Raw genomic sequence first — 26560 nt, 5'->3', positions numbered from 1 at the left:
TGAAAAAAAAATAAGGCTTGAATGTATTTTTTTTTTTTTTGGTTTTTTCTTCCCACTAGGGTGGACCAATCACGTTTGCACAAAAAGACCTCCTTTACCATCATCAATGAGAAATCCTCAGCACAGTCTTCCTCCCAAGCCTTGCAAAGTCCTCGCCATCTGCCCATCAGAGTGAGAGAGCACAGCTCTCCCTCATTTACACCCCCAAGAAGTATGGCTGCTACACCTAGGCAGCATATGCAACGTAAATCCCTATCTTCCACCCAGCTTAAACTGCCTCATCTTATGCCTCCGTTAGCCGAAATGCCCTTGGAGGATTCCCCCAGGCCTTCGGTGCAATTCGACATGACGGGCAGATATAGTCCCAGCAAACTGCCAACCCAGAAGGGTATACTGCATCAAAGGGACTCCTTGAGCTCAACTCAGGATGTACTTAGACCTACAGGCTCTAGAAGACGTTCTTCGATTTTGCCCACTCCTGCCTCGCCCCTGGATGGCTCCAGGGCAAAAAGTTGTGAGACCTTGCCCATGATCACTGATCCCTATCGCACCGCCATACCCAGACTGAATCGTTCCAGCATGGATTTGAAACCCGAAAAGGCTGTATTTCCCCCAGGGGCTTTGCCAAGACCGCTGAAACCTAATCCCAATCCTACCCGCAAACACAAAGGCCTGCTCAAGGTTATCAATCATGAAGAGGTGCTAACGCGCATTCCTTTGAAATCCAACTGGGCCAGCATGGATGATTTGAGTAACCTGGAGCAGCAGGGCAAGACTCTGCTCTCTCCCTTGCATGCGGCCAAGGCTAGAAGGCGTTCCAGTTCCACCTCTCCATCCAGGCGTAGTTCTACACAAACCACTTCGGATAGGCGTAGTTCCAATCTAAGTTCGGTAACTACTTCAGATTTCAGTTTTCGCAGACCTTTAGGGACAGCGGGCGCAGCAGCTGCAAAACCCTCCTCAACTCCCCAAAGACAAAGAAGAAAATCTGTCTTCCAATTACCCAGCCCAAGTGCAAGAAGAAAATCTTCCACCACCTCTACCAGTGTGTCAATAATAACCGGCCGACCTGGTCGTGCCAAGATAGCCAAACCCACACCATTGTCTCCCATTATAGGCACACCCAATAAGGATAGCAGTTCGGCCTATAGTCCGACGCATGTCATGAAGTCTGCGGCAGTGGCGGCTGCTGCGGGCCCTGGTTCGGATAGCCTATCGGATGCCACCTCCCGCAGAGATTCCATATCCAAGATACCAGTCCGAAGTCAGGCGAATTCTCGTTCCAGTTCACGCATGGATTCGCAGGAGTCAAAAGCCCCCTCGAGGGCGGGATCGCCTCAGAAGGAAGCCACTGGTGAGCTAGCCAGACGTTTGTCGCAAGTTGCTGTTAGTCGCTCGGGCTCAAGGGCTTCACAGGAAGGCTCTAGAGCAGCCTCAAGAGCAGAATCTCGTGGGGGATCGCATAGCGAATCGCGAGCCGCCTCACGCACAGCCTCTCGCACTGAGTCAAGAGCTGCCTCACGAGCAGAATCTCGTGGGGGATCTCGCAGCGAATCGCGGGCAGCTTCCCGTTCAGAATCTCGAGTTGCTTCGCGAGCCGAATCCAGAACAGCCTCCAGGTCTACTTCGCGAGCCTCGACGCGTCCCATATCTTTGCCCGGATCTCGACCCACTTCCCGCATGGAACAGGCAAAAGAAATGGCCAACTCAAGATCCAATTCCCGCCTAAGCATACACTCCCCCAGCAGGGGCGTTAGTGTTTCGCCCACATTTGAAAGGAAAGCTACCTCAAAGTCTCCTCAAGGCAGAAGAAAATCCATTTCGCTTAGCCCCCACAGAGTTGCTGCGAGGCGGGGAACAACGCGCAGAGGTTCAACTAGTCCCGTCGGTGGCAAGGCCAAGGCAAAAGGACGCTCACGCAGTCGTAGTAAGACGCGTTCAAGTCCCGAGGGATTTTCTCGTTCCCGCATACCGGTGACTCATAAGGATGAACGCAGTTCCAGCCGCTCCTCACCAAGACGCAGAGCTGGCCCTAGTTCCACAAATGATGTACGCCGCACCTCATCACTCAAAGTGAAGGCGAAGCCAACGGCCACTACGGCCAGCAGCAAACAAACGCCAAGTGCCAAAAAGATGCCCTCATCAGTGCGTAAAGCTGAATCAAGTGTTCGCAAAACCACCGCTACAGTGGCAGTCAAGCCACAAGGTCCTGCAGTCAAAAGGGAAGTCTCAAACCTAAGAAAGCCGGCCTTACCCAAAAGGGAGGCTTCCAATGTGGCCAAGAAAACTGGGAGTATTAGCAAACCTGCTTCGCGCCAGCCATCATCGGTGAATATGAAAAAGAAGGCCAATGAATCCAAAGTTGCAGCTGCAGCTGCGCCGGGAGCAAAGAAACCCAGCTCACAAATACAAAATGGCAAGAAACCCTTACCAACCAAGCCCTCAGTCCAAAATGGCAAGGCAGGGCCCCCTAAGGTTCCAGCAAAGCCCTCCAAAAGCGATATGGCCTCCACTTTTGTCATACAAAAAAATGGCAATGCAGGAGCTGCCACGGCTGCTGCCGCAGTGGCTGCAGCCGATGTGGCTACCTTATCAACTCTCAAACGCCAACCCTCTTCCATGTCCCTAATGCGTGTTAGTTCCAAGATTAGTCTGCTGGGTAAGAAACGCTCCGACAGCAATCTGAGTAAGAAAACTTTGGAGTTAAATGTGCCCCAAGCAGAGGGGGCAGAGAAAAGAGGTAAACGAAACTAAATTTTAATGTCCTCTTATCCTTCTTAACTTATCTACTGTCCAACAGCTTCTTCTCCCACCAAACTACAAACAGCGGAAGATGGTTCTTCTCCCCCGATGCCGGCGGCTGCTATTCTGGAAAAGTCCCAAAAAACTTTGGAGAATATACAAAAGACAGTTACCGAAGCCACCGATGAGATACACAAAACCATCAACGAGAATCTGACGGATTTGAAAAGTTTTGAACAGGATATGGGCCTTACCTCGGATAGTGGGGCCTCTCCTACGCCCAGTGTTACCACGGTGGTGGAGAAAAAGTCCGGAGCCCCCAAAGCCGGAGCAGGCGATTCCATATCTCGCTTGGGTACTGCAGAAGATGCGAATGCAGCTTCAGGCAATGGACAGAAATCCTCTCCTCTGCCGCCCAGCCAACCCATAGAAGCTGCAGTGTCTGTTCTAAATGCCGAAGGCTCACAGATGGCGGGCGCGGGGGCAGCAGATGACTTAGAACACAAGGATGCGGGTGGTATTGCTGCAGCTACCTCAGAAAGGGTTAGTAAATGTGCTACTTTTTCATAAAGCCCAACGTTGATTATGATGTTTAACAAAATTCCAGAGCTATGATGTCATTGGTGATGGCGATGCCAAAGTTATGGCCGGAACACATGTGGAGGGAGGAAATATGGAGGCTATGATGCAGAAGCCCACCAGTGGTGATACCACTGCAGACTATGAGTCGGAAGTCAAAAGAAGATCTCCAGATGGCCAAGGTGGATCGCATAGTGGCAGTGGCAAGGGGTAAGTGCATAAATCAAGGGAAGTTAGGGGCAAGATTACAGGGGAGATTTTGAAGAAGAAGAAGAAGAGATTCGTATTTGGTAAAAAATAGCAATAAAATGGATAACCGTCATAAAGGACCCCCTTAAGTTTGTAATGTTCAGGTTCAGATCCTAAAAGAGACATGAATCCATTTGACAGCATTATTTATAGTGTGAAACAATTTTTTTTATTAAAAATTGGGTCCAGATACCTACGGGGCAACAAGGACCCCAAAACTGCCTCAAAAGATCAATCTAAAATCCCAAGTGGACCGATCGGGACAATATGGTTCTTAAATGACAGGTATTCGAGAGTAGAGTACGAATTTGGTATTAAAATTGACAAAATTTTTAATACTAATTTAATTCGGGGCGGTGCAGGAACCTAGGGGTCCGCCCCGAATCCAAACCCCATTCAACTAGGCGTATTGGACAATCATGACAATATGGGATTCAAATAAAAAGGGAGTTGATTGCGAATTTATTCCGGAAGAAGCAATAGAAGCTATGTAATTTTTTGATATAGGGAGGGGGAAGTCCCCCCCCCCTTTCCCCAAAGGCTCCGCTCGAAAATAAAAATGGATTGATCGGGACAATATGAGTCTCAAATGAAAGGTATTCGAGAGTACAGTACGAATGTGATATTATTAAATTGGGTCCAAGTACCTAGGGTCGACCCCGAAGCCAAAACCACCTCAAATAGACGTATCGGACGATCATGACAATATGACACTAAAGTCAAAGGTAATTGGGAGTATATTGCGAATCCATTCATAAATATATGAAAACATGGGGGAGCGGTGCTCCACTCACAAAACAAAAACCGCCAAACAGACATATTAACCAATATTGGCAATATGAGACTCAAATGAAAGGTTTGTAAGTAAAATTAAAGTCTATTAATCTGGGTGGCAACCCGTTACCTCAAAGACGTCCTTAACAGACGTATTGATCGGTTATAACATTTTGACAGAAGAGTAAATGGGAGAAGAATACGACTATGACATACAATATTTGAATCACGAACCTGGGAGGTGATCCTCTATCTAAAACCCCCCAAATAGCTTTACTGACCGATCGTGACAGTGTGGGAATCAAGTCAGAGGCATTTTTATTATAGAGTAGGAACCTGACCTCAAAGTCTGTGCATACAGTTAGAAGGAGAGCAGCAAAAAATTTATACAGGATCAGAGCTATTAAAGGATAACTTTCAATATGTAAGCAAAACTTTTTCTGCAATTTGAAAGTGAAAACGTAATGAAACGGGCTGTGTTCTATTTTGTCAAAATTGTAATGAAAGGCCAATTTAGTTGAAATTAGTTGAAATAATAGGCTAGATGATTGCAATCAGCCCAATTCTGAAAACTCCCTGTGAATAAACACCCAGGGAAATAATTTCCCCTTGGATCGTTCTTTGGGCAGGTTTGTTTCAACTACGTCCTCATGAATGATACGCTGCTTTATCTAAAAACCTACATCTACGGAGCTAGAACTTGAAGATCTAATCGACATTTCCGGGCTGCGGCCGCCCATTCTTGCTGGTTGGACATAGCGCTGCCGAAAAGCCACTTATGGATTTATTTATATCCCTGTGGCGTAAATGCTGCCAAATGTGGCACCAAATATTCCTGAGTAATTGATGGTCTGAAGTGTAATCATGCAAACTTTCCCACGAACATTCCATTAAGGAACAGACAGAAGACTTTTTGCATATCAATGAGTGCTGCCCGATTCTACTTTAAGTTCAATGTAAGGGGACCCCCTTAAGCATTACTTTGCAACATCTCTTTATACATATGGGTCTAAGGATATTAAAATATGAACCACATATCCACGGTTATACGTATAGTATTGAACCGATGAAGTCCTTCATCGGCAAGGGCTTCCGCCTCAGTGTACAACACACTGCTACAACAACAACAACAACAACATACCTATGTATATTCATATTTCAATTCTAAAATTCTCGTCTTTTATTGTCAATAAATCTGAAAAACTTATGCAAACCTTCTGTGGCCGGGAGACCATTCTCTAGGCCGGGAGACCATTACAAAATTTGTACTTGTTATTGATGAAAAAGTGAAAAATAATTTTCGTACATAATAAATTGTTCATAAATAGTAAGAAGTGGTATAATTTTTTTTTTCCATCCTCCACCATAGGATGGGGGGTAAACTAATTTCGTCATTCTGATTGTAACTACTCGAAATATTCGTCTGAGACCCCATAAAGTATATATATTCTTGATCGTCGTGAAATTTTATGTCGATCTAGCCATGTCCGTCGGTCTGTCCGTCCGTCCGTCCCTCTGTCTGTCGAAAGCACGCTAACTTCCGAAGGAGTAGAACTAGCCGCTTGAAATTTTGCACAAATACTTCTTATTAGTGTAGGTCGGTTGGTATTGTAAATGGGCCATATCGGTCCATGTTTTGATATAGCTGCCATATAAACCGATCTTGGGTCCTGACTTCTTGAACCTCTAGAAGGCGCAAATCTTATCCGATTCGAATGAAATTTTGCACAACGTGTTTTATTATGATATCCAACAATTGTGCCAAGTATGGTTCAAATCGGTTTATAACCTGATATAGCTGCCATATAAATCGATCTTGGGTCTTGACTTCATGAGCCTCTATAGTGCGCAATTCTTATCCGATTGAAATGAAATTTTGCACGACGTGTTTTGTTGTGATATCCAACAACTGTGCCAAGTATGGTTCAAATCGGTCCATTACCGGATATAGCTGTCATATAAACCGATCTTGGGTCTTGACTTCTTGAGCCTCTGGAGGGCGCAATTCTTATCCAATTTGAATGAATTTTGGCACGAAGTATTTTGTTATGATATCCAACAACTGTGCCAAGTATGGTTCAAATCGGTTCATAACCTGATATAGCTGTCATATAAACAGATCTGGGGACTTGACTTCTTGAGCTTCTAGAGGGCGCAATTCCTATCCGATTTGGCTGAAATTTTGCAATTGTTACTTTATTGTTACTTTCAACAACTATGTCAAATAAGGTACAAGTCGGTTCACAACCTGATATAGCTGTCATATAAACCGATCTGGGATCTTGACTTCTTGAGCTTCTAGAGGTCGCAATTATTATCCGATTTGCCTGAAATTTTGTACGACGGATTTTCTCATGACCATTAACATACGTGTTTATTATGGTCTGAATCGGTCTATAGCCCGATACAGCTCCCATATAAATCGATCTCTCTATTTTACTTCTTGAGGCCACAAAGGGCGCAATTATTATTCGAATTGGCTGACATTTTACACAGGTCTCCAACATATAATTTAATTGTGGTCCAAACCGGACTATATCTTGATATCGCTCTAATGGCAGAGCAAATCTTTTCTTATATAATTTTTTTGCCTAAAAAGAGATGCCGGGAAAAGAACTCGACAAATGCGATCCATGGTGGAGGGTATATAAGATTCGGCCCGGCCGAACTTAGCACGCTTTTACTTGTTTATACTCACTTCATTCCATTTGTTTATGGAAATTTTTCCGAAATTTTATCTTTTTTCCCTGGGAGACATTTCCCTTTTTCAAAGTTTGTTTAGAATAAGGGAGAAGGTAGTAGGGAAAAAAACTCCCACGGAACTGTTATTCAGAATAGGGCTGAATGTGATGGTAATCAGCAGCGAGCATCACTAACAATAACTTCAGCGCCATCTATGGGGGAATAGCCATTTTTAATTAGCAACGCCAACACAAACAAAGTAGAGAAAGGGTAGAGAGAGAAAGAGGAATTTCCTGTCCTTTGACTAAATAAAATAATAGAAATTTTAGATTAGTTGTTTGCTGTTGTATTGGTTTAACCCTCCCATACTCGAACAAGCTTCAATAAGAGGCAAGAGTTGTGAAGTCAAAGTATTGACACAACTTTCTATAGAATAAGCAAGTAAAAGCGTGCTAAGTTCTGCCGGCCCGAACCTTACATACCTTCCACCATGGACCACATTTGTCAGGTTCTTTGAATGAAATGTATATCAAGCTATATCAAGATATGGATCGTACTGGTCATTATTGTTAGAAGTACCACCTCCAAAATTTCAGGCAAATCTAGTAATAGTTGAGCCCTCTTGAGGTTCAAAAAGTCATGGGAATTTTTTTTTGGAAGATTAGTTTATATGGCAACTATAGCCGATAATGAACCGATTTAGACTATACTCGACCCAGTTTTTGGAAGTCATACCAAAATGACATGTGCAAAATTTCAGTCAAATTAGATGAAAATTGCTTCATCTGGAGGCTCAAGAAGTTAAATCAGGAGATAGATTTATATGACAACTACATCAGGATATGAACCGATTTGAACTATACTAAGCATTTGCTGGAAGTCATAACAAAACACCACGTGGAAAATTTCATTCGAATCGGATAAGAATTGAGCCCTCTAGATGATCACGAAGGCAATACCCAAAATCGGTTTATATGGCAGCTATATCCAAACATGGATCAATTTGTCCCATTTACCATCCCAACTGACCTACACTATTCAGAAGTATTTTTGTAAAATTTCAAACGCCTAGCTTTGCTCCTTCGAAAGTAAGCGTGCTTTAGAAAAACTGGCAGACGGATGAACGGACAGATGGAATAACGGAATAGGTATACCCCCATCCTATGGTGGAGGGTATAATAAAACAAGTAAAAGCGTGCTAAATTCGGCCGGGCCGAATCTTATATACCCTCCACCATGGATCGCATTTGTCGAGTTCTTTTCCCGGCATCTCTTCTTATGCAAAAAAAAGAATATAAGAAAAGATTTGCACTGCTATTAGAGCGAGACCTGGAGACCTGTGTAAAATGTCAGCCAATTCGAATAAGAATTGCGCTCTTTGTGAGCTTAAAAAGTAAAATATGGAGATCGATTTATATGGGAGCTGTATCGGGCTATGGACCGATTTAGACCATAATAAACACGTATGTTGATGGTCATGAAAGAATCCGTCGTACAAAATTTCACGCAAATCTGATAATAATTGCGACCTCTAGAGGCTCAAGAAGTCAAGATCCCAGATCGGTTTATATGGCAGCTATATCAGGTTATGAACCGACTTGTACTTTATTTGACACAGTTGTTGAAAGTAACAATAAAAAAAACGCCTTGCGAAATTTCAGCCAAATCGGATAGGAATTGCGCCCTCTAGAAGCTCAAGAAGTCAAATCCCCAGATCTGTTTATATGACAGCTATATCAGGTTATGAACCGATTTGAACCATACTTGGCACAGTTGTTGGATATCGTAACAAAATACTACGTGCCAAAATTCATTCAAATTGGATTAGAATTGCGCCCTCTATAGGCTCAAGAAGTCAAGACCCAAGATCGGTTTATATGACAGCTATATAAGGTTATGGACCGATTTGAACCATACTTGGCACACTTGTTGGATATCATAAAAAAACACATCGTGCAAAATTTCATCCCAATCGGATAAGAATTGCGCACTCGAGAGGCTCAAGAAGTCAAGACCCAAGATCGATTTATATGGCAGCTATATCAAAACATGGACCGATATGGCCCATTTACAACACCAACCGACCTACACTAATAAGAAGTATTTGTGCAAAATTTCAAGTGGCTAGCTTTACTCCTTCGGAAGTTAGCGTGCTTTCGACGGACAGACGGACGGACAGACGGACGGACAGACGGACGGACATGGCTAGATCGACATAAAATTTCACGACGATCAAGAATATATATACTTTATGGGGTCTCAGACGAATATTTCGAGTAGTTACAATCAGAATGACGAAATTAGTATACCCCCCATCTTATGGTGGAGGGTATAAAAAGTTGACATCTGATACCTATATAAGGACTTGGGCTATGCCTCCACGACGTCCAAAGTTGTGTTGTAGTGCTTTCTAAGGAATCCAGTTGAGTATATTAGGTCCTAGCGTAACATTCATTGGTGAACTTAGTACACATTTCTATGGAATTTATTATAAAACCACAAACTGAACCCTGCACCACTACTGTGGCTGTGATAAATTGTATTGTTGGACTCAGAAATCCGCAATTACTTTTTGGGCAACCCAATATATTATTCGCCTGATCATCTAAGAAACTTTTAGAAAAAGAATAAAGATATCTCAATAATTTTTTTCTCAGTTTTGCAAACAAAAGTGTCCTTAAAAACCCCCAAAAAAAAATTCTGCCCGATATTTTTCAATATAGCTGCCATAAAAACAAATCTCCCGATTTGAAGCATTGAGCCCCTAGAAGAGAGCTGGCAAAATATTGATGGCACTATTAATACACCGTGGCGCAGAAGTAAGCCTTGTCCGAATATAACGCCAAGCGCCTGAGTTTAAATCCCGTCGCGAACAACAGAGATTTTTTCAGCGGTTATTATCCACGCTAAAAAAATTTGTTCGAAATTTGATACAAAAAAAATATTTTTATGCTGGTGGAGCCAGGGTGCGTATAATTGTTGTCAATCATATGCGTACGTTAGTCATACGCTACATGGTACCACCGTTCACTGAACTCTCCTAACTTTGCATTCACGATAATTGAGCGGCACTTTAGACATAAGTTCAACATTTGCTATTAAATTATTTTTATATTATTTAAAAACAAGTAAGAGCGTGCTAAGTACGGCCGGGACGAATCTTATATAGCCTCTACCATGGATAGCATGTGGCGAGTTCTTTGAGCGGTATCTCTTTTAAGGCAAACAAAGAATAAGGAATAAGAACTGTCATGCTATTGGAGCTATATGAAGTTATAGACCGATTCAGACCATAAATGAATTGAATGCTAAACATTGTAGAAGTCATTGTGTAATATTTCACTTCATTCGGATAAGAATTGCGCCTTTTAGGGGCTCAAGAAGCCAAATCGGGAGATAGGTTTATATGGGAACTGTATCAAGCTATTGATCGATTCAGACCATATTGGACATGTATGTTGAAGGTCATGGGAGAAGTCTTTGAACAAAATTTCTGCCAAATCTTATGAGAATTGCGCCCTCTAGAGGCTCAAGAATTCAAGATCCCAGATCGGTCTATATGGCAGCTATATCAGGTTATGTACCGATTTGCGTCACACTAAGCACAGTTGTTGGAAGTCATAACAAAATACCTCATGCAAAATATCAGCAGAATCGGATTAGAATTGCGCCATCTAGCGGCTAACGAAGTCAAGGTCCAAGATCGGTTTATATGGCAGCTATACCAGGTTATATACCGATTTGAACCATACTTAGCATAGTTGTTGGAAGTGATACCAAAACATCACGTGCAAAATTACAGCTAAAGCGGATAAGAATTGCGCCCTCTAGTTGCTCAAGAAGTCAAGATCCAAGATAGGTCTATATGGCAGCTATATCAAAACATGGATCGATTAGGACCATTTACAATCCCCACCGACCTACACTAAAAAAAAAGTATTTGTGCAAAATTTTAAGCGCCTAGCTTTACTCCTATTTGGGTAAAATTTTGTATGAGGGCGCAATTTGTATCCTATTTGGCTGAAATGTTGTAAAACGACCTATGATCGGTTATATACCAAATCGGTATATAACCTGATGTAGCTCCAAAACAGGAAAATTTTTATCAATTTTTCTTTGTTTGAGATGCCGGGCCAAGAACCTGACAAATGCGATCCATCTTGGAGGGCATATAAGATTCGGCCCGGCCAAAATAAGCACTCTTTCCCATGTTTTCGTTATTCTGCAAAAATTTTATTTTGTTTGCTTACGTTATGGCCCAAACCATTAAAAAAACATTCCCATGTAGAAGGTATCCACTGTTGCCGGCACTCAACAACATTTACAAACCTACACACACACACACAAACACTTTCATGGCTCCACTGCTGGTTGAAAAGGACTTTACCTTCATTCACAAAAATGCTGTTTGTTTGTTTACTTAGTTTTGTTTGCGGCAAGTTTTGTATGGCAGGATTCTCAAAAGGATGTTAGGAACATTTGCATTATTTATCATGCACCAACTGGTACATACAAAATGTCCATTATCCGGCAAGGATGCATAACAATTTTATGGCTTTAGTTTAAAGGTCAATTTATGATTTAGTGGTAGTTTTGAGAACATTTTGTAGGAAAAGTTTTTGCCGATAGCAATGAACTTTGACAAACAATGAGACTTAACAAGTAAAAGCATGCTAAGCTGGGAAGGGTCGAATCTTGGATACCCACCACCAAGGATTCTGCTAAAAATTTGCCGTTAATAACTGAGTTTGTATTTGAACTAAATTGGTCTCAAGTCATATCGGGCTAACGGTACTTAGGGGGCCTATATCACCATATTAACCGATTCCGATAAAACGTGGCACTGATGTTGTAAGTCATAAGTTAAGTTTTTGAGCCAAATTTCAGCAAAATCGGAGGAAAATTAAGGCTTCTTGGGGCTCAAGAAGTCAAATCGGGGGATCGATTTATATGGGGGCTATATCTGTTTATAGACCGATTCGGATCATACTTGGTATGGATGTTGGAAGTCTTAACACAAGTCTTTGTTTCAAATTTCAGCCAAATCGGGTGAAAATTGAGGCTTCTAAAGGCTCAACAAGTCAAATCGGGGGATCGGTTTATATGGAGGCTATATCTGTTTATAGACCGATTCGGACCATACTTAGCATGGATGTTAAATGTCTTAACACAAGTCTTTGTTCCAAATTTCAGCCAAATCGGGTTAAAATTGAAGCTTCTTAAGGCTCAAGTAGTCAAATCAGGGGATCGGTTTATATGGAGGCTATATCTGTTTATAGATCGATTCGGATCATACTTTGCATGGATGTTGCAAGTCGCTTATCAAGGCTTTGTTCCGAATTTCAGCCAAATCTGGTGAAAATTGAGGTTTCTAAAGGCTCAAGAAGTCAAATCGGGGGATCGGTTTATATGGGAGCTATATCTGTTTATAAACCGATTTCGACCATACTTAACTTGGATGTTAAAAGTCTTAACACAAGTCTTTGTTCCGATCTTACGTGGCATGGATGTTGGTCTTTGCGCCAAATTTAAGGCAAATCGGATGACAATTAAGGCTTTTAGAGGCTCAAGAAGTCAAATCGGGGAATCGGTTTATATGGGGGCTATATCCAAATCTGAACCGATATGGCCCAACGACCTACATCAATAAGAAGTTAATTGCAAATTTTGCCCATGAACATTCCTCTAAGAAACATGAGCAAACTTCCCACATATCAATGAGTGCAGTCCGATTCAAGTTTAGGCTCAATGATAAGGCGCCTCCTTTTTATAGCAGAATGCGAACGGCGTGCCGCAGTGCGACTTCTCTTTAGAGAAAAGTTTTACGAGGCATAGCACCTCACAAATGTTGCCGCTGAAAATTTTTTCTGATGGTCTCGCCAGGATTTGAACCCAGGCGCCACGGTGGCCTCAATAAGAAGTATCAGTGCAAAATTTCAAGAGGCTAGCTTTACACTATCCGCTATCACGATCTATCATGATTTCAGCAGAAGGACGGACATGGCTAAATCGACTTAGAATGTCGAGAAAATCCAGAATATATGAAACTCAAATGACACATGGCATTAAATCGCCTCCAATATGTTATTTGACCCATTAAAACAAAGGGGGATCAAGTGATAGATATTTTTGAATGGACTGCGTCATTCAAATTTGTGCTTAAGTGGCCTCCTATGGACGCATATAGCATTTATCTTCGTTATGACAACCTATCGTTCCTTTGAATAAAGAAAAATAAAGTATAGGAATTTCGTTGCGGTTGTTTGCGGCATTATTTGACCCTCCTCCTTACCATAATTTTCAAAAACACCAGATATCGGAGATGGGTAGGGCGATTTAAGCGAAGTTTTGTTTGCGCACTTACAGTAACCTAAAAACAAAAATTTGGTATCAAAATTGGTGGTGGAGTGTTTAGGAGGGCCCCCCACCACCAAAACCCGCCCAACGGATCTATAGACCATTCACTACAATATGGGTACCAAAGTAAAAATATTTGAGAGTATAAAACGAATCTGATTTCCAATTGTAGGACTAAGTGTTTCGTGGGTCATCCCACCCCCATGGGAATATGGATCTTAAATGAAAGGTCTTTGGGAGCAGAGCACGATATTGACTTTCACTTTTGGGACCAAGTCTCTGAAGGTCCACTACACCCCCAAACAGAACTTTTACTGACCATTGCAATGTGGGGTTTAAATTAGAGGTATTTTAGAGTAGAATAATCTACAGGAAAATTGGAATACATTTTCAACGGAAATTAGGCAGAAAATTTCAAATTTAAGGTACTCCTCTCCAACATGGTATTATCGGGCGCAACGGAGCGGGCCGAGCTCAGCTAGTCTTATATACAAAAATCAATTTGTGTCTGTATGTGTGTTCCTTATAGACTCAGAAACTGATGAACCAATTTTCTTGAAAATATCACAGATGGTGCATATCCCGTGGCGAAAATAGGGTATTGCATTCTTTCATATCTGAAGGGGGGACGGACCCTCCCCCTAATCCTTATTTTCATAAACGCCAGAACTCGGAGATGGGTGGTGCCATTTAAGCGAAATTTTGTGTGCTCTTTTATAGTAACATTTTATAGTAAATTGGTATCCAAATTTCGGATGGGGTACCTAGGGGGACCACCCCACCCCCAAAACCCACCAAACTATAGACTAATCACGACAATATTATTCAATATTCAAATGAAAGGTATTTAAGATTAAAAAACTTATCTGATATCCAATTTTGGACCAAGTGGTTGGGGTAGCACCCCTACTGCCAAAAAAAACCCCTAAATTGGACATATATACCGACTATGGCAATATGGGATTCAAATGAAAGGTGTTTGCGAGTAGATTACGAATTTGATATCAAAATGTGAAACCAATTTTCTGGGGGTCTGTCTCTTCCCCAAAACACCCCCAAACTGGACTCATTTACTGACCATGGCAATATGGGGCTCAAATAAAAGGTATTTAAGTGTAGAATACGATTCTAAATGGGACATATTTACCGACCATGGCAATATGAGACTCAAATGAAAGGTGATTGCAAGTAGATTACGAATTTTTAATCTAAATGTGAAACCAAGTTTCTGGGGGTCTGTTCCTTCCCCAAAACACCCCCAAACTGGACTTATTTAATGAACATGGCAATATGGGGCTCAAATAAAAGGTATTTAAGTGTAGAATACGAATCTGATATCCAAATGTGGAGCCGAGTGTTTGGGGGACCACCCCAACACCCAAAACACCCTTAAATCGGACATATTTACCATTGCCATTGCCATTGCAATATGGGAGTCAAATGAAAGGTATTTGAGAGTAGAGCAAGTAGTTGATACCTACTTTCGGGACCAAGTTGCTGGCGGTCCACCCCTTCCCCAAAACACTCCCCAAACAGGACTTGTTTACTGACCATGGCAATAGGGGGCTCAAATAAAAGGTATTTGAGTGTAGAAAACGTAAGCGATATCCAAATGTGGGACCAAGTGTTTGGGGGACGTCTCACTCCATATTCTCCCCTTAAACCAATAGAAATATGGGATTCACACAAATTATATTTGAGAGTAGAACACGATGCTACTATTTTTTAAGATAAAGAATTTTGAGGGATCACCCCACTCCCCAAAACAACCCTAAATCGTACATATTCACCGACCATGGCGGTATGGTACTCAAATGAAAGGTACTGGGGAGTAGAACACGAAATTTTTTGGGGTGCACCACTTTCCCAAAACACCACTCAAACAGGACTTATATACTGGCCATGGCATTATAGGGCTCAAATAAAATGAATTTGGGAGTAGAATATGAATTTTATATTTAAATGTGGTATCAATTGGAATCCAAATTTACTAAAAATATAGCATTTTTGAAAAATTTTCAATACATATCAAAATTTTTGCAAATTTTTTTATATACATGAAATTTTTTGAAAATTTTCTCTTAAATATGGTCTTTCTAAGCAATTTATTTATTATATACCTAAACATGTTATATAATTTACATTTACATATATTCTTGTACATATGCCATATAATATGTATTTTAAAATATATTCGCCTGTTTAAGTTGCTTAAGTTGTATCTTGCCAATATGCAATTATTCAATATTCAACCAAGCAATTTGTACGTTATCTTGTACTGAACAAGGCAATAATAAGGTAATATACATCAGCTTATCGCTAAGCAAAAACAACATATACAAGAATACAAAGGAAACCTCACTGTGGCAGGCCAATCATAATAACAGTAGGAACTAAAACTAAAACCCTACTCATTTCCCATTGAAAGGCTGTGAATTTGAAATTGACAGCTGTTACACACACAAACACGCACGCATACACCGTTACCAGCAGAACTCCCCCTTTTCTACTTCCCAACAGAGTTTTACATGCCAAAGTATATTCGTAAAACGGGCCAGGAAATGGTGACCTCTATCACCTTTTCTCTTTTACTCCCACTTCACAGCGATGGCAAGCAAAGTCAAGCTACCTATAAAAACAACAACTGCAACTATATCGTCCATTATTCTTATTATTTGCATAGAAATCCCATGTGCGAATATTTGTACTCCCTTTTCCTTAAAGTTTTCTCAAAGAGGTGGTTTCCTTATTTTCACTTGAACTTATTGACGACCTAAGTCGTATAAATTGCTGTGTGTAACAACAACGCAGAAAGTTAAGGAAAGCTGATTGATGGTTATGGTTGCCTGCTACCCCTTTGAAAGGAGGCAAGGTAGGTGGAGATCTCTAGGCACAGTGGGGAAAGTGAAAAAATTCGTGAAAGTCACTTGGGAGAAAATCGCTTTCGTGAAAGCCATTTTCATGAAAGTTTACATGAGAATCACATTTGTGAAAGTGGCTTATTGATAGTCACTTTCGTGAAAGTCACTTATATGAAATTCACTTTCGTGAAAGTCACTTATATGAAATTCACTTTCGTGAAAGTCACTTATATGAAATTCACTTTCGTGATAGTCACTTTCGTGAAAGTCCCTTTCATGAAATTCACTTTCGAGAGTCACTTTCGTGAATGTCACTTTCGTAAAAGTCACTTTCGCGAAAGCCACTTTCATGAAATTCACTTTCGTGAGTCACTTTCGTGAAAGTCAATTTCGCGAAAGTCACTTTCGTGAAAGTCACTTTCGTGAAAGTCACTTTCGTGAAAGTCACTTTCGTGAAAGTCACTTTCGTGAAAGTCACTTTCGTGAAAGTCACTTTCGTGAAATTCACTTTCGTGAAAGTCACTTTCGTGAAAGTCACTTTTGCGAAAATCACTTTCGTGAAAGTCACTTTCGTGAAAGTCACTTTCGTGAAAATCACTTTCGTGAAAGTCATTTTCATGAAAATCAATTTCGTGAAAGTCACTTTCGTAAAAGTCACATTCGTGAAAGTCACATTCGTTAAAGCCACATTCGTGAAAGTCACTTTCGTGAAAGTCACTTTCGTGAAAGTCACTTTAGAAAAATAAAATTTCGTTAAATTTATTTCATGAATGTCAGTTTCGTGAAAGTAATTTTCGCGAAAGTCACTTTCTTAAAAGTCACTTTCGTTAAATTTATTTTGTGAATGTCACTTTTGTGAAAATCACTTTCCTGAAAATCACTTTCCTGAAAATCACTTTCGTGAAAGACACTTTCGTGAAAGCCGCTTGCTCGAAAAACAATTTTGTGAAAGTCACTTTCGTGAAAGACATTTCCATGATAGTCTTCTTGTGATGTTCTTTTCGGGCAAGTAACTTTCGAGAAAGTCATTTTCGTAATAGTCACTTTCGTGAAAGTCACTTCTATGATAATCACATTCGCGAAAATCACTTTCGTGAAAGTCACTTTCGGGAAAATCACTTTCGTGAAAGTCACTTTCGTGAAAATCACTTTCCTGATAATCACTTTCGTGAAAATCACTTTCGTGAAAGACACTTTCGTAAAAGCCACTTTCTCGAAAAACAGTTTTGTGATAGTCACTTTCGTGAAAATCGCTTTCGTGAAAGTCACTTCCATGAAAGTCTTCTTGCGATGTTCCTTTCGTGCAAATAACTTTCGTGAAAGTCATTTTCGTGAAAGTTACTTTCGTGAAAGTCACTTTCGCGAAAGTCCCCTTGTGATGTTCCTTTCGTGAAAGTCATTTTAGTGAAAGCACTTTCGCGAAAGCTCTTACTGAATAGTCACTTCCGTAAAAGTCACTTTCCTCTAGTCACTTTCGTTAAAATCACTTTCATGAGAGTCATTCCTGAGAGTCATTATCTTGAAAGTCACTTCCATGAAAGCTCATTTGTGTTGTTTCTTTCGGAGAAGTCACTTTCGTGACAACCATTTCTACCAAAATCGGCTTTTATGAGTCACTGAAAACATTTTCCCTACACCAAAAAATCGCCCACTTTGCTTCACTACAGCTATGATAGGTCTTGGTGTGGCGTCCACCTCTTTCAGGACATCCGCTTTGTAGTGTGTCGCGTCCTTCGTGTTTTCATTGTATAAATGTATGCATGTATTGGAGTACATATTGCATGTGTTTTTATGAGTGTGGTTTTTTTTCATGGGGGTCCAAAGGAAAAAACGAACAGAAAAAAACCAAAACAATTTTTAACTTATTGCGGGTATGTGGGAAAGTTTTCTTATAAAGTTACCTGCTTCATGGCATACCATGAAAATTGAAACAGACATATGAGGGGGGGAAGCAAAAGTTTTAGACAATTACAGGCTTTATGGAAGCTTGGGGAAAACACACCTATACAAGAATGTAAGAGCCTGGGCTAGGAAATACGGTAAAAATGTGTTCGTGTGCAGATCACAGTTTTAGAGTCATGTGCGTTTATTATTGATCTTCTGTTTGTTAGTCCTAGTGCTTTTTTGTGTATGATCAGTCTTAAATATGCTCCATTATCCCTACATTTCGTTTCAATTGTCCTTGTGGCGGTTTAATCTAGTCTTACATCCGTTTGTGTCCTCCAGTCTTGGGTCTTTACTTCCATAAATTTGGCTATCACTTTTCTGTCTGTCCATCCTTCCTCCTATTTGTCCATCCTTCCTCCTATCTGTCCATCCTTCCTCCTATCTGTCCATCCTTCCTCCAATCTGTCCATCCTTCCTCCTATCTGTCCATCCTTCATCCTATCTGTCCATCCTTTCTCCTATCTGTCCATCCTTCATCCTATCTGTCCATCCTTTCTCCTATCTGTCCATCATTCCTACTATCTGTCCATCCTGTTGTCCGATCATACTTCTGCCTATGCATACTTCTGTCCATCCTTCTGTTTGTCCGTCTTTCTGTCTGTCCATCGTTCTGTCTGTTCATCCTTCTGTCGATACATTCTTTTGTCTTCCGATCTTTCTGTCCATCCATCCTCCTATCTGTCCATCACTTCTCCTATCAGTCCATTCTGTTGTCCGATCATACTTCTGCCTATCCATACTTCTGTTCATCGTTCTGTCTGTCCATCCTTCTGTCTGTCCATTCTTCTGTCCGTCTGTTCATCCCTCTGTCTATACATTCTTTTGTCCTTCCATCTTTCTGTCTGTCTGTCCATCCTGCTGTCTGTCTATCCTTCTGTCCGTCCATTCTTCTGCTCGTCTATCCTTCTGTCTGTCCATTCTTCTGTTTGTCCATCCATCTGTCTGTCTATCCATTCATCCTTCTGTCTATACATTCTTCTGTCTGTACATTCTTTCGTCTTTCCATTTTTCTGTCTATCCATCCTTCTATCTGTATATGCCTCCATCTGCACATGTTTCTGTATATCCTTACTTCTGTCTATCTATTCTTCTATTTATCTGACCATCCTGATGTATGTCTATCCTTCTGTCTGTCCATCCTTCTGTCTGTCCATCCTTCTGTCTGTCCATCCTTCTGTTCGACCATCCTTCTGTCTGTCCATCCTTCCGTCTATTCATCTATCAATCTGTCCATCCATTTGTCTGTCTATCCATCCTGCTGTATGTCTATCCTTCTGTCCGTCCATTCTTCTGTTTGTCCGTCCTTCTGTCTGTCCATTCTTCTGTTTGTCCATCCTTCTGTCTGTCCATCCTTCTGTCCGCCAATCCTTCTGTCTGCCCATCTCTTTACCTGTCCTTGTTCTATCTGTCTGTTTATCTTTCTCTCTATAAATTCTTCTTTCTTTCTGTCTGTCTGTCCATCCTGCTGTCTCCCCATACTTCCGTTTGTCCATCCATCTATCTGTCCATGCTTCTGTCTGTCCATCCTTCTGTCTGTCCATACTTCTGCCTGTCCATCTTTCTATCTATCCATCCTTGTATCTGTCCATCTTTCTGTTTATCCATCATTGTATCTGTCCATCCATCTTTCTGTCCATCCTTCTGTCTGTCCATCTTTCCATCTTTCTGTCTGTCTGTCCATGCTTCTATCTGCCCACCTTTCTGTACATCCTTACAACTGTCTACCCATCCATCTTCCTGTCTATCCATCCTCCTATCTGTCTATCCACCTGTCTGTCCATCCTTCTGTCTGTCCATCCTTCTACCTGTCCATCCTTCTACCTGTCCATCATTCTCTCTGTCTGTCCGTGTTTCTTTCTTCCTACCTATCTGTACATCCTTACAACTGTCTATCCATCCATCCCTCTGTCTGTCTATTCTTCTGTTTGTCCATTCTTCTGTCTGTCCATCCTTCAAGCTATCCATCCTTCTGTCTGTCCATCCTCCAGTCTCTCCATCTTTCTGTCGATCCATCCTTCTGTCTGCCCACCTTTCTGTGTATTCATACTTCTGTCTGTTCATCCTTCTGCCTGTCCATACTTCTGTCTGTCCATCCCTCTGCCTGTCCATCTTTCGGTCTGTCCATCCTTCTGTCTGTCTGTTCAACCATCTCTCTCTACATTTTTCTGTCTTTCCATCTTTCTGTCTGTCTGTCCGTGCTCCAATCTGTCTACCTTTCTGTAAATCCTTACATCTGTCTATCCATCTTCTGTCGGTCTGTCCATCCTGCTGTCTGCCTATCCTTCTGTCGGTCCATTCTTCTGCTTGTCTATCCTTCTGTCTGTCCATTCTTCTGTTTGTCCATCCATCTGTCTGTCTGTCCATCCTTTTGTCCATTCATCCTTCTGCCTATACATTCTTCTGTCTGTACATTCTTTCGTCTTTCCATCTTTCTGTCTATCCATCCTTCTATCTGTATATACCTCTATCTGCACATGTTTCTGTATATCCTTACTTCTGTCTATCTATTCTTCTATATATCTGACCATCCTGATGTATGTCTATCCTTCTGTCTGTCCTTACTTCTGTCTGTCCTTACTTCTGTCTGTCCATCCTTCTGTTCGACCATCCTTCAGTCTGTCCATCCTTCCGTCTATTCATCTATCAATCTGTCCATCCATTTGTCTGTCTATCCATCCTGCTGTATGTCTATCCTTCTGTCCGTCCATTCTTCTGTTTGTCCGTCCTTGTGTCTGTCCATTCTTCTGTTTGTCCATCCTTCTGTCTGTCCATCCTTCTGTCCGCCAATCCTTCTGTCTGCCCATCTCTTTACCTGTCCTTGTTCTATCTGTCTGTTCATCTTTCTCTCTATAAATTCTTCTTTCTTTCTGTCTGTCTGTCCATCCTGCTGTCTCCCCATACTTCCGTTTGTCCATCCATCTATCTGTCCATCCTTCTGCCTGTCCATACTTCTGCCTGTCCATCTTTCTATCTATCCATCCTTGTATCTGTCCATCTTTCTGTTTATCCATCCTTGTATCTGTCCATCCATCTGTCTGTCCATCCATCTTTCTGTCCATCTTTCCATCTTTCTGTCTGTCTGTCCATGCTTCTATCTGCCCACCTTTCTGTACATCCTTACAACTGTCTACCCATCCATTTTCCTGTCTATCCATCCTCCTATCTGTCTATCCACCTGTCTGTCCATCCTTCTACCTGTCCATCCTTCTACCTGTCCATCCTTCTACCTGTCCATCATTCTCTCTGTCTGTCCGTGCTTCTTTCTTCCCACCTATCTGTACATCCTTACAACTGTCTATCCATCCATCCCTCTGTCTGTCTATTCTTCTGTTTGTCCATTCTTCTGTCTGTTCATCCTTCTGTCTGTCCATCCTTCAAGCTATCCATCCTTCGGTCTGTCCATCCTCCAGTCTCTCCATCTTTCTGTCGATCCATCCTTCTGTCTGCCCACCTTTCTGTGTATTCATACTTCTGTCTGTTCATCCTTCTGCCTGTCCATACTTCTGTCTGTCCATCCCTCTGCCTGTCCATCTTTCGGTCTGTCCATCCTTCTGTCTGTCTGTTCAACCATCTCTCTCTACATTTTTCTGTCTTTCCATCTTTCTGTCTGTCTGTCCGTGCTCCAATCTGCCTACCTTTCTGTAAATCCTTACATCTGTCTATCCATCTTCTGTCGGTCTGTACAATCTGCTGTCTGCCCATCCTTCTGTCTGTCCATCTTTCTGCCTCTCCAAATTTCTGTTTGTCCATCATTCTGTATTTCATCAATTTTAGGCGTCAGTTGCTGCATACATAGCTGTCCATCTTTTTCACACCAATGCATTCGTCTATGCTTAGATTAGAGTATCTCGCGTATTTTTTCTACTTTAAGATGATTTCTTTTGTCTGTGTTTTTTTTTTTAATTTTTACTGTTTTTCTTTGGCTAAATTTGATTTGAAGACTGTCTTTTTTAGTCTTACTGTTGTTTATCTCTCTCTCGGCTTGTCCTTTAAACTCAACTTCAATTTTACCCACACTTTCCCAACGACCCTCGTCCTAAGCAATAACAAATACCACCATTACAAGCAATACCAACAATACCGTCATTGAACGGCAAAAGTTTGTCCAAAAAAGGGAGGGAAATGTTCGTTCGAAGTTTTCGTGTCTCAGAGCAAAAGTGTTTGGCTGAGTTTATATGATTGGGACCCGTACTCAACCACTAACAGTCTCAAACTGGACATCACGTGAAACGGCACTTAAAACAATAGCCAACTCAAAAGAATTTCCAAATATTTCGAAAAATCCAAAAGAAAAAACCAAAGGCACCAAAGCCAGAAACAAGGCCAAATAGTTGGACTTAGCAATTTCATAGAAAAAACTTTAATCAAAATATTTACAAAACAATGTAAATATTTGTTCAAAGAAGAAAAGTAGAGAACGAAATTAATTGACCACTAAAAAAATCCCAGATATTTTAAAGATTAAAAAGAAATACCAAGTTTTTCCCCCAGTACCAAGCCCTCTTAACAGTGCATGTCCTTAGAAAATTTTTCTAAAGAAAAAAAATTTTAATTAAATGCCTCTCGGTGTTTAGTGAGTGCCAATGAGTTCATGTCAATGAAACCTCGAATTCTAATTTGTGGCCTACTTTAAATGTTGGCTGTCTGAAAAACGCAAAAAGCCCCCCCATAAAAAGTTTTAAGTTCTAGAAAGTTTTTTTTTTCTTTTTTTGGGAACTAATAGCCCCGTGTGTGTCAGTGTAAAAGAATTTTCTCAAGGAACACATTTTTTGTGGGGTTTCTCGATTTAATCTCTATGAAGAAATTGTTTTGAAATCCTCAATAGAAACAAAAATAAATAACCAAAACCTCAAACGGCAACAAAAACAACAACAACTGCACTCCCATCATGCTCTTCAAGGCGGGTAAACGCAAAAGCTCAGTGATTTACCACATTGACTTGCCACCGGATATTACGGCAGCGGAGAAATATTTTTACAGGTATTTAAAAACGAGAAAAATATTACAAAACCAAAATTAAAATTTAATATAAATAAAAAAACTCATATTAAGAAAAAAAATTATCAAAAGGTAAACTGAAGAAAAAAATTCTCTGAGATTGTTCAAAAGTGTTAAAATCAGTTTTTAAGTGCATTTTTGAATTAAAATTTTCAACTTTTGAAATTTTCAAGGATTTTGTTTTATATAGGAACCTCCTATCTTATGGACTTAATGGACAGGCACAAAGTTCAAAGAACGATGTGGTGACAGACGAACATAAGGAAAGGATATAGGATAGACAGAGTGATATAAGGACATAAGGAAAGGGGGATCAACGGAAAGGCGGACATAAGGAAAGACGAACATAAGGAGAGACGGACATAAGAAGAGACAGACATAAGGACAGAATGACATAAGAACAGACTAACAGACGGATATAACAACAGACAAACATCGGTACAGGCGGGCATAAGGACAGATGAACGTAAGAACAGATGGACATAAACACACACAAGGAAAGAAGGATAGACTGATACAGGACATTCGGACATAGGATAGACCGACATAAGGACGGGCGGACATAAGGATAGACGGAAATAAGGAAAGGCGGACATAAGGACAGAATGACTTAAGGACAGAATGACATATGGAGAGAATGATATAAGGACAGAATGACATAAGGACAGAATGACATAAGGACATAATGACAGACTAACAGACAGACAGACCAACAGATGGACATGGACGGGCGGACATAAGGATAGACGGAAATAAGGAAAGGCGGACATAAGGACAGAATGACTTAAGGACAAAATGACATATGGAGAGAATGATATAAGGACAGAATGACATAATGACAGACTAACAGACAGATGGACATAACACCAGACGGGCATAATAACAGACAGACATAAGTACAGGCGGGTATAAGGACAGATGAACGTTAGGACAGATGAACGTTAGGACAGATGAACGTTAGCACAGATGAACGTTAGCACAGATGAACGTTAGCACAGATGAACGTTAGCACAGATGAACGTTAGGACAGATGAACGTTAGGACAGATGAACGTAAGAACAGAAGGACATAAATACATACGGAAAGAAGGACATAACTATAGACTGGTATAGCACATTCGGATATAGGATAGACCCACATGAGGACGGGTGCACAAAAGAATAGGCGGACATAAGGAAAGACGGACAGAATGACATAAGGACAGACTGACATAAAGACAGTCTAACCGACAGACATAAGTACAGGCGAACATAAGAACAGATGAACATAGGGACGAATGGACATAAACATACACCGAAGAAGAATATAGGAATAGACTGATATAAGGACACCGGACATAAGGATAAACCGACAAAAGGACAAGCCGACATAAAGACAGAACTGTTGGACGTAAATACAAACGGATAGGAGAACATAAAGGCAGATAAAAAAAGAACGAGAGACATAAGGACAGGAGGACTTAGGTGCGGAAGGACATAACAACAGACGCGGATAAGTGCAGACGGATATAAGTACAGAAGGACATAAGCACAAGCGGACATGAAGACAGACAGACATAAGGACACAAAGTAATGAGGCCATACTAACATAAAGACAGACGGATACATGGATAGACGGACAGATGGACATAAGTATAGACGGATATAAATATACACGGACATAAGGACAGACGGACATAAGGACAGACGGATATAAGGACAGACGGACATAAGGACAGACGGACATAAGGACAGACGGACATAAGGACAGACGGACATAAGGACAGACGGACATAAGGACAGACGGACATAAGGACTGGCGGACATAAGGTCAGATAGACATAAGAACAGATGGACTTAAGTATAGACGGATATAAATATAGACGGACATAAGGACAGACGGACATAAGGACAGGCGACGCACACTGGCATTGGAAAAATCGTTCGAAAAGTCGGAAAAAAACACTAGACAGATGGGCATAAGGATATATGGACGTAAAGACATACGAGCAGAAGGACAGAAGAATATGATGACGATGAAAACTGGCGGAAATAACTACAGCCAGATATATTACCAGGAGACAAACAGACAGATGGATATGAATATAGATGGACACAAAGACGGACGCACATGAAGACATAAGGACAGAAGGATAGAATGACAAAATGACATATGGACATAAGGACAGACTGATATAAGACCAGACGAACATAAGAACTAACATATGGACGGGCGGATATAGGACATAAGAACAGCCTGCCATAAAAACTGACGTACATAAGACCTGATGGGCATAAAGACAGACGGACATGGGTACAAAACGGCAGACGAGCGTAAGAGCAAGACATCACAATAGGATGGGAAACAAATGAATTGAAAGGTCGGAAGAAAGACGGACATATAGGCAGACTGAGACAAGACCAAAAAGCCCAGCAGACCTAGGGACAAACGGATATCAATGCAGTCGACATTACAACAGACGGACATAAATACAGTCGGATTTAAGTACAAAAGGACATAAGAACAAGCGTACATAAAGACATAAGGACACACAGATATGAGGCCATAAGGATAGGGGGACAAAAGAACAGGCGTATATATGGACGGACATAAGGACAGGCAATCTGAACGATGAACGGACATTGAGAAAGGCGAACATTAGGACATGCGGACATAAAGACAGGCGGAAATAAGAACAGGCTGACATAGGGACAAACGACGCCCAGTGGGATTGAAAAAAATGTTTTAAAAATTCGCAAAAAACATATCACAGACTGAAATAAGGAGGCGGGTATATTGAAAGACGGATATAACGACAGGCGGACAAAAGAGCAATAAAAATAAGGATATAAGGGCAAAAGAACAGATGAATATGATGGCATACGGATATGAAAACAGACAGACATAGAACCACATAAAAATAAAGACAGACGGATATAAACAGACACACATAAAGACAGATGGACACAAAGACAGACGCACACTAAGACTGTTCTTATGACTTAATGGATAACGGATATAAGGACAGACGGACACAAGGGCAGAGGGACATAAGGACAGATGGACATAAGGGCAGATAGACATAAGGACAGACAGACATAAGGACAGATGGACAAAAGAACAGAGGGACAAAAGGACAGACTGACATAAAAACAGGCTGCCATAAGGACAGACGGAGTTATGGACAGACGGAGTTATGGACAGACGGAGTTATGGACAGACGGAGTTATGGACAGACCGAGTTATGGACAGACCGAGTTATGGACAGACGGAGTTATGGACAGACGGTGTTATGGACAGACGGAGTTATGGACAGACGGAGTTATGGACAGACCGAGTTATGAACAGACGGAGTTATGGACACACGTAATTATGGACAGACGGAGTTATGG

General features: G+C 41.1%; 2 protein-coding genes across 2 annotated transcripts in view; one reads left to right on the top strand and one right to left on the bottom strand.

The window, feature by feature from the left end:
- LOC106093602 (protein stum) overlaps positions 1-26560 on the top strand; it is an 81400-nt gene that overhangs the window by 5609 nt on the left and 49231 nt on the right. The window contains exons 3-6 of the mRNA XM_059368965.1: positions 60-2740; positions 2801-3285; positions 3350-3531; positions 23028-23171. Of these exons, the coding sequence (XP_059224948.1) occupies positions 60-2740; positions 2801-3285; positions 3350-3531; positions 23028-23171 (3492 nt within the window). The remainder of the gene's footprint in view (positions 1-59; positions 2741-2800; positions 3286-3349; positions 3532-23027; positions 23172-26560) is intronic.
- Positions 1-26560, bottom strand: part of LOC106093607 (uncharacterized) — a 97102-nt gene that overhangs the window by 64709 nt on the left and 5833 nt on the right. The gene's annotated exons all lie outside the window — the stretch shown is intronic.

This window comes from Stomoxys calcitrans, chromosome 5, assembly GCF_963082655.1.
Source record: "Stomoxys calcitrans chromosome 5, idStoCalc2.1, whole genome shotgun sequence".
In the NCBI taxonomy this organism is placed as follows: domain Eukaryota; kingdom Metazoa; phylum Arthropoda; class Insecta; order Diptera; family Muscidae; genus Stomoxys; species Stomoxys calcitrans.
This window is presented reverse-complemented; position numbering and strand designations above follow the sequence as displayed.